Genomic DNA, 8,824 nt, shown 5'->3' with positions numbered 1-8,824 from the left:
AAACATGACATATTATCAATTTCTGGGGAAATACTTTGGGCTGAAAGTTCATTGTTCCTTGCCTTCTTATATTTACTCATGTTATTACATTGGTATTTTAAATGATGCTTCCGCTACAGACAAGACTGGATATGTTGACTTACTTGGGGTTGACTCCGAGAACAGCTAAAATGTAGTTTGGATCAAGCAATGCCATTTACATGCACACACACCAGACAGATTTAATGTAGAAAAAAGACATTTATTTACAGAGAACTGTAAAAAATATAAATCTGTTCCATTAAGAAAACGAGCATTAAAAAAAGAGGGGCAAGGCTAGATGTAGCCAATCACATCATTGCAAATGATCGGCTGCCGGCTCCGGCAGTTCATGAGGGCAGCAAAGCTGCTACAGTCTGTGGAAAGCTCACTGATGTTGGCGTAGGACTGGTGGAAGTAGGGTAATGGAGGTCGCCCTCCCAGACCTGCGGGGCAAGAGAAACGCTTGGTGCCGTCAGGGTCCTGTTTGGCCCGCTCCGTGCGCGAGATGCCAGCCAGCCTGCGGCGTACATTGCCAGAGAGGTTGAGCAGGAAGCCATGGGGCTTAGCCAGCCAGCGCTGCAGCCGCCCCCGTTCCCCACTCTCCTCAGGCAAGTCCATCCAGTTCTCAACCAGGTCAGCAAAGCAATTGTCCCCCAGCACTAATGGCTGCCGGTTGCGGCTCTGTGACAAAAGGGAGACGGTCCAGTCCCCGGCATCTGTGGGCTCGACGTCCCGCCACCGCTCCAAGCAGGCATCTGAAGCAGATTTGGGCCTAGGCCTCCTGGCGGGTGCCCGGCGGCGCAGAAAGCCCCCCGAGGAAAGCTTGCTGGCTCGCAGGGGTGGGGGCCCCTCCTCATCCCGCCAGCTGCTCCCAGACACTTCAGAATAGCCCGAGTCAAACTCCAAGCTCCGCTCGCTGCTCGGAGGAGAGAAGGCAACCTCTTCCTCTACGGCCGTCTCCAGGCAACAGGCAGAGTCTGCTTCCGAAATGGCGGATACCCGTGGGCTGGTACACTGCTTTGGGGAAGGCATGGCGGAGAGCGGCCTCATCTCCTGGGGGTCCAGTCGGATGTCTCGGTCGTGCACCCTCTTCAGGTCGTGGAGGGTCCGCATCATGCACTGCATCTGGCCCCGCAGCACCTCGCTCGACTCCTTCATGCACAGCTGTGAGGGGAGAAGACAGACACATGGTCATCTTCCTACCACTGCTACTTGCCCACTGCGGCCTACTTCAGAGTATACTTGTATAGGGTTGTACTATTAGCCCAAATAGATTTAATCCTACAGGTTACATACCCAGATAGAAAGCCCTGTGTGGATCATGAGTCCAAATAATGCAAAAGGCAGAAAACTGGAGGATCACCGACTGCCGAGAAATGAGCTCCTGACCCCGCATGACCCAGGCCTCCTCAGGCAAAAATCAGATCATTTGCTTGAATTAATGCCAATGACTGTCCTCTGCCTCCACACATCTATTCTCTGGCTCCCCGGTAACATTATTAGCACTGCGCACTTGTGTCCCACAAGCAGCCCTCTGTTGCACTCGGCTTACCCAGCCCAGGAGCCCAAGCCTCTCTCTCTCTTTCTCGCCCAGCATGTGCCAGCGTTTCCAAGGCCTGCCGAATGCCACGAGCCTCCTTGCAGTTTTTACCTTGATGTGTGAGGGGCACAGATCTGACTTAGCCTAGGTGTGGAATTGGGAGCTGGAGCCGCACGCGCAAGCCCTTGCCCTGTCTCGTCTCGGCAGGCCCCCAGCCCCGAGGCAGAGCTTTTCGGCAGCTCCTGCACGTTCCAAGCCCATCCCCGGCTGTGCAAGCAGCAGCTTGTTGCAGCGAGTGAGCCGCCCTAGCCGGCAGAAGATGACACACAGAGGGTGTGTTGAAGTCTCCAGGTATTGCACAAGCAGTCTCCGTCCCCCCCAGCCACGCAAGAGGAGGGAAAAGCCGGGAGAGGAGGCCACAGAAATGTGAGGAGTAATCAGCTGGGCCTGGAATGGGGGCAGAGGCATTAATTTGCAGCAGTTTAAACAAGGATGTGAAGTTCAGTTGGAAGCTATAACAAGCATTACAATCCTGCACCCCTTTCACCCAGAACCACCTGGGGGTCTCTCGTTGTTGTTTTCTGTTGCGCAGGAGGAGGGCAGGACATCCAAGCAAGCCAGAATGATGCAAACCGTCTTTTCAGGAAGGACCATAGCTCCATAGTGGAGCATCTACTTTGCTAGTAGAAGATCCCAGGTTCAATCCCAGGCATCTCCAGACAGGACTGGGGGAGATCCCCGGAGAGTCACTGCCAGTTAGTGTAGACAATACTCAGCTAGATGGACCAGTGATCTCATTCAGTATAAGGCAGCTTCCTGTGTCCTCTTGTAAAAAAAGAAAAAAATCCATAGGAAAACAAGGGATGCATATGCTCAGTCTCCAACAGGCAAGCATATTAAATAGTGACAGACCTCTCCCAGGGGCTAAGGAAAATGTGGGTCAGCATGAAAGAGATGGTCAGAAGTTACTACAGTGGTACCTTGGGTTACATACGCTTCAGGTTACAGACTCCGCTAACCCAGAAATAGTACCTCGGGTTAAGAACTTTGCTTCAGGATGAGAACAGAAATTGGGCTCCGGTGGCGCTGCAGCAGCAGGAGGCCCTATTAGCTAAAATGGTGCTTCAGGTTAAGAACAGTTTCAGGTTAAGAACAGACCTCCGGAACGAATTAAGTACTTAACCCGAGGTACCACTGTACAGGGTCCCTGTGTGTGTTGGAGAGAAATCACTGCAGAAAAAGATGCATATAAAGGCAGATTTCTCACAAGCCCACAAATGAACCCTGGTTATCCCTAACAGCTGAAATGTGCAGAGGTAAATGTTCAAATGCTAAGGCCACCAGAGTCCTGGTATCTTATTTCTTCTTCCGCTCTTTTCCTCCAGGCCCACTTCCTGTCATTTTCTAAAGTCTCCACAGTTCAGCAAACAGCAGTGCTGTAAGGAGTCCCATGGCCCCTCCAGGCAAAGTAGTGGACAACTGATTTAGTCAGTCCGGTGGTTACACAGCTCGCAATAGTTCCCCAGCGGCTGGGCTGAAAACCTGGAACCCATCAAGACGTCTGTTTTGGGTTAGGCCCCAGTCGCAATTGCAAGGCTAACCATGTGAGCCATAAAAAAAGAAGGGGGGGAAATGCCCATAGATCATCTCTTTCCTCCCCCAACTCCTATGCATAACACTTCCTGTCAAGGAAAAACACAAACTCCTTTCTTAGGCACCGCATCAGATAAACTCTATTTACACAGCGACGGTTAGTCAGCCGTTGATGAGATTTTATGAGAGGACAACCCCCTATCTGAACACCACACAGGTTAGGAAACAACGGTTGTTTCAGTGCTCGGGAGCAGCTGCAAAGAGATGGAATTCTTCTGAGTCAGTATCACACATGCGCATAGGCTATGACTCAGTATGCTCCCCCAAGATTTGAAACCCTGTCTTGGGATCTGGCTAAAAGATCACGCTGCCAACTAGCCAGATACTCCCAAGTCATTTATACCAAGTCAGGTCACTGGTCAACATAGCTCAGTATTGTCTACACTGACTGGCAGCATCAAGGTTTCGGATAAGAGACATTTCCAGTCCTACCTTCCGCATGCAAAGCGGATGCTCTACCAACAAGCTATGTCCCTTCCCAAGCAGTACGTTTTCCTTCTGACCTGTGGATCAGGCCCATAAGTTGCAATTCTTGAGAGGACCAACTCTGGACATTTGACCCACCCTGTGCTTGGTGTCTCCTCTCTCTTCCTGCCATGCCTCCTCCTTTTACCTGAGCCACCGCCATTGCATCTCTGGCCAGGAAGCAATTGTGGAAGCATGCATTCCAGCTGCCTAGCAACCACTTAACTTCTACCTCTTGTGGACCAGTCAGGATGATTAATTGGGGGTGAAGGAAAAAACAGGACAGCACATGGGTGCTTGATGCCTTCCCAGAACCAACATCCATGGCCAGCTATGGGGAAGGGCCATAATTCAGTGGCAGAGCATCTGCTTTTTTCAGGTTCAATCCCCGGCATTGCCTGATAGGGCTGGGAAATATACTGCTGAAGCTGCTGGGTGGACCAGTTACGTAATTTGGTATAAGGCAGCTTCCTATGTTAATGTCACATCGCCTGGCTGGACAAGTTTGGGAAGGAGTAAGGGGAAGAAAGAGCCAGGTGGCCTCTTGAGCATTCATGACTGCGAAGCCCTGGAGCCTCTTATGTACTGCCAGTCAGCACAGACAATTTCCCAGGCAAGGCCTCCAGATGCCAGAGGAGAACTCAAGAAATTGATCCACAAGCTTAGCACATCCAAATGGGAGACTAGTGGCTCCATACAGGTCGGCTCCACTAGGTCTGTTGCCGCTAGACCATCTCTGAGCACTCAGCTGTTTGCAAATGCCTTGAAGTCAAGTTTTAAAAACAAGATTCCTGCAAAATGTTGCTTCCCTCTGGCAGCCGAAAGGTGTCGGATTTCCAAGTTCAGCATTAGCCATTTCAGTCCTCACATTTATTTATCTATTTTCAATATGTTTAAGGCACTCTTGTTCTGTTTTTCAGCAGAAGCTTCAATGATTTAAGGCTTGATGCTTGGTTTTTGTTGATGTGATTTTATTATTATACAGTGGTACAGTACCGTGGTTCTCGAATGGCTTAGCTGCCAAACAAATCGTTCAGTTTTCGAACCGTTTCAGGAGTCGAATGGACTCCCGGAATGGATTAAGTTTGAGAACCAAGGTACCACTGTAGTTCTGACAGTTTGCTATCAGCTGCATTCATCTTAAAAGGCAGGCTTGACACCTTCCCCTGAATTTCCACAAAATACGTAGGCTACTTAACATCCTTTGGCAGTGGGTTCCAATGAGCAATCATCATGAAGGTCCTGCTCTTAGCTGTTGCAGTTATTAGCTACAAGCCCAGAGCTTGTAGTCCCACTCTTAAATGGCATACAGCAGTCCTGAAGGAAAGGGGTACAGTATAGGAAATCTGTGGCATTCCAGATGTTGTTAAGACTGCAACCTCCATCAGCCCCAGCCAGCATGGCCAATTGTCAGGGGTGATGGGAGTTGTAGTCCAGCAACATCAACCCTATGGGTCTCTGGATGTGTACATCTCGAAAGGTTAAACTTTAACCATAAAACTTCAAACCGTTATAGGCAGCGCCTTTAACCGCCAAAACCAGGGTTGGGCCCAGAAGCAAAACAGCCAATGCTACACTACAGGGAAATAAGCTTTTATTTATTTAGGAAATTCCTAAACCATACCTTCATCCAAACATGGATTCCAGGGCAGTGGAAATAAGGATTCCAACTGCCAATACAATACAGCAAAACAAATTTCCATTGCACATACAACCTCCCTTCATCACAAAATACAGAGAATGCCTTTCAGTGATGCATGCTGGGATAATGTCCATGGCCTACAAGCTTCAACCAAAAAGAAACACGGGGGGGGGGGCACTGCAGCAGCTATCACACATATCTATAGTGGCCTGATTTTCAAAACAAAATAATGCTGCTGCAAGCCTCACAGTACGGCTTTTGCAAGGGAGCTGCCATGCCACTTATAAGGACGGCATTCATAATGTCTGTCAAAGTGCCCCTCCCTGATATAAATATGAAACAGAGACTGCATTAAGCTTTCTAGAGACTTTCATCTTTCACAACAGCCTCATTCAGAGTTCAGTAAATACACTGGGGAGGGGACACACACCAGCTTCACCCTCACACATACTGTGGGTTCCCCACCCTGATCTTCCAGGGTTCTAAAATGTATGGGGATGGTGACAGGAAGTTCCCCTTGTCAGATGATCACCCTCCAACTTGTGGAGAGCAATCGATTGACAGGACAATGGGGAGGGGGAAAGCCTGCCATGTCCCCCCTCGTGTGTTTACTGAACTCTATCAGAGAAAGTCTGAAGAGAGCTGACATCTGCTGGCCTTCTGGTTCTGACTCAGAGGAGAATTCAATAGCTGAGCAGCTCAAAACTCCTTCCATCATTACATCACTTCCTGTATGAGAACTTCCCCTCTCTCATATTGTTACACAGAACAATTTGGATGGTCCACATGGATCCTCTGTGTTTTGGCATACTCAGGTGTGTGTCACCTTGGAAAACCGTGATTCCTATTCAGATATGATACAGAACTCTATCTGTCTCGGCTGTGTTTCTTTCAGGAATGTGAAGGAGATGCCGCAGTCTAGGAACACCCTGATTTTGGGGAAGAAAACCCACCTAACATTGCCCTTCAATGGTCAAGCTCAGCATTTCCTACTGGGTGAGAACAAAGAGGGTGTGGAACAATAGAGGTAGCCAGGGCAGAATACTGGCCCAGTTGGGACATGGTACCATTAGCCAGCTGCCAGGACTCCAGCAAGGCCCACCAGTGCTTATTCCTGAGCTAGGTCCCCTGAGGGTCTTAGGCCATCATTTTAACTTCCCACAATGCCCTGAAACCTCTGCATTGGGACCATTGTGAGCAATTTAAAACGGCAGCCTGCAGATGCTCACTGCTTCCAGGATAAACTCACCAATGCATGAAGAGATCCATCAGAGGAGATTTACTCAAAGGCCCCTTCAGTTCTGGAGCTGACTCTAGTAGACTCGCATCATCAGAATATCAGGGAAATCTCAGATACTATTCTAATCTGGCATAAGCACGAGACTTCACATGTAGACTACATGCAGCCATTTCTTACACAAAAATAAGGGTGCATATAGAAAGCCTAAGCCCTCTCCAGACACACAAGACACATCCATAAACCATCCAAGTTCTAGAGTTGCAGAATCTTCTCTAGGGACTGTTTACAATCTGCAGTACCCAGACCGAGCACTAGAGGGTAAGCCCCATGGATGGACTTGTTTCTAGAAGACCGCAGGATGCCCAACAGGGAGAGTCCTATTCCCTCTGTCCGCCACAAGTAACAGTGTGAAAGTGAGCTGGGCTGTTCAAATGAGAAACTTCGAAAGCAAGCCTTTCCTTTGTCCATAAGCAGCCTCCTCCATACATGGGAGATTTGCAAAATTCTATTTACCCAGCTGATTCCATATCTTCCTCCTGTTTCATGTTTCCCCCCGTAAAGAAAGGCCAGGGCAGGGATCCTCCTTGTCTCCCGCCTCCCTCTTCAGCACGCAAGGCTCATCTTCACCCTGCGAGATCTGTTCCAAGCTGAACCAGGCATCACCCGGGTTCCTCAGCCCCAGAATCTATTCTGATAGGCAAGAACGTAAGAAGCACCGCACAAACGCGCGCAGAACCCATTTCATTCACTATTAAAATTACCAGACCCTCCCCTTCTGGGATTAGCGGGCACGGATTTCTAGGCGTCCGTTGTGCAGCGTGATCGTCACTCTGAAACGTACCCAAGTCACCCTGCACGGGATGGACTTCCAACATGCCGCGTCCCCTAGTAAGAAGAGCGCACGGCGAGTTCCACGGGACTTACTCCCATGCAGACGCGCCCGGGATGGTAGTCTTAGCGGCAGCGCCGCCGGGATGCCGACTCCTCCCCAGCGAGATCAGGTCTCTGAGGCCAAGGAGGTCACCTCCAGGGACAGCCTTGCAGTGGCATCGGCGCCAGGATAGGGTGACCCGCCACCTCATTAGCCAGAGCGGAGGACGGAACAGCAATGTCTGGCCGAAGAAAGAGGCAAGGCGGCCGGCGCTGACAGCTCCCTCAGCCAGCCAGGGCGGGACGCAACCCGCACCCTGCACACAGGCGCCGAAGCCGCAAGCCCCGTCTTGCTGCGCCGGCGCTTTTCGTGCAGAAGGCTTTCTCCCCGGGGGAACGGCCGGCTCAAGGTAGGCGCGATCAAAGGCACCGCTCCTCGTCCAGGCTGCTTTCTCTCGGCACCCGGAGCCCCCCGACGGCGCGTCCCCTGGCTTCTCCCCCCCCGCGCCCACCTCGATCTCCCCCTGCTACAGGCACCTCCCTGCACTTACCACTTCTGCGCGGAGGTGGCTCACGAAGGCGTCGAGGCGGGCGCTGTGCATGCCAGAGCCGGGGCGCTCAGATGCCTGTCAGCGGAAGGGGGCTGCTGCTGTCCGAGGGGCTCCAGCGAGAGACCCGCGCGCCAGCGAGGAAAGTTTCTCGCTGTCTGGGCGAGACTCCGACTTTCTCCCCGGCTCAGTCCTGAGCGGGCAGAGCGGCCCGTTTGGTTCGGGCCGAGCCCCGCCCCGTCTCGCGAGCGGACCAATGAGCGCCCCACGCACCGTCTCTGCTCCGCCGACAGCCAATGAGCGGGCGAGGTGGGTGCCTGTAACCCGAACTTCCCCGGGTCTTCTGTAATTTAATTAGAGCCCCATATTAGGAGCCAAAAGGTGCTGCGGGTGGAGAGACGGGGGGCCGGCGCAGCAAACGGGCCCTTCGGGGGTCGGGACCCTTTTGGGCACGGAGCAACTGCCGCTGTTATTTTGCTTGCTACGCTGCTGCAGCCCACCTCCGGCAGGGAGACTGCATGCAGCTGCCGCAGCGCTATGATGGCCAAGCCAAGTCACAAAAGAAACGATTCCACTTCTGCACAGCCCTAAGTTCTTTGTTGTCATCGAGCGCGTACTCTCCATATAGGGTTGTCGTCTTTTTTTCCTGGGCAGGGTCCCTGTGCTATTTAACAGTGGAGCAGCAGGCAGAGATCCAACAGGTGATGCTTTCCCACTCATTGCATGGCCCTGCTGCCAAAAGATGTTCTTGTTGGACTTCTCATAGGCGTCTGGTTGGCACTAGGAAAAGAGAGTGCTAGATTGGAGATGATTGGGCTGATCCAGCAGACCTCTTACGGTCTCAA

At 51.5% G+C, this 8,824-nt stretch overlaps 1 protein-coding gene across 4 annotated transcripts; it reads right to left on the bottom strand.

Moving 5' to 3' along the window:
• Window positions 1–220: 220 nt before the first annotated feature.
• INKA1 (inka box actin regulator 1) lies at window positions 221–8,189 on the bottom strand. 4 transcript variants are annotated; one of them, XM_028718580.2, is made up of 2 exons: window positions 7,983–8,189; window positions 221–1,185 (listed from the first exon to the last, which is right to left on the bottom strand). In XM_028718580.2, the coding sequence occupies exons 1-2, from the start codon at window positions 8,031–8,033 to the stop codon at window positions 316–318; spliced, it is 921 nt and encodes a 306-aa protein (XP_028574413.1). In that variant the 5' UTR covers window positions 8,034–8,189; the 3' UTR covers window positions 221–315. The 4 variants fall into 4 exon arrangements, with proteins under 4 accessions (XP_028574413.1, XP_028574414.1, XP_028574415.1 ...); XM_028718581.2 differs by lacking the exon at window positions 7,983–8,189 and adding an exon at window positions 7,486–7,853; XM_028718582.2 differs by lacking the exon at window positions 7,983–8,189 and adding an exon at window positions 1,673–5,324.
• Between the last annotated feature and the right edge of the window lie 635 nt (window positions 8,190–8,824).

The sequence above is a fragment of the Podarcis muralis genome, chromosome 2 (genome assembly GCF_964188315.1).
Source record: "Podarcis muralis chromosome 2, rPodMur119.hap1.1, whole genome shotgun sequence".
Lineage (NCBI taxonomy): Eukaryota > Metazoa > Chordata > Lepidosauria > Squamata > Lacertidae > Podarcis > Podarcis muralis.
Note: the sequence above shows the minus strand (reverse complement) of the source record. Positions and strands in the feature narration are given on the sequence as shown.

What these genes read in the sequence shown, in the direction of transcription:
- INKA1 (XM_028718580.2), bottom strand. Translation starts at nt 8,033, where the DNA reads ATGCACAGCGCCCGCCTCGACGCCTTCGTGAGCCACCTCCGCGCAGAA. An exon ending in GCCACCTCCGCGCAGAAGTG is followed by an intron (nt 1,186 to 7,982) that starts GTAAGTGCAGGG and finishes CTCCCCTCACAG; the next exon opens with CTGTGCATGAAGGAGTCGAG.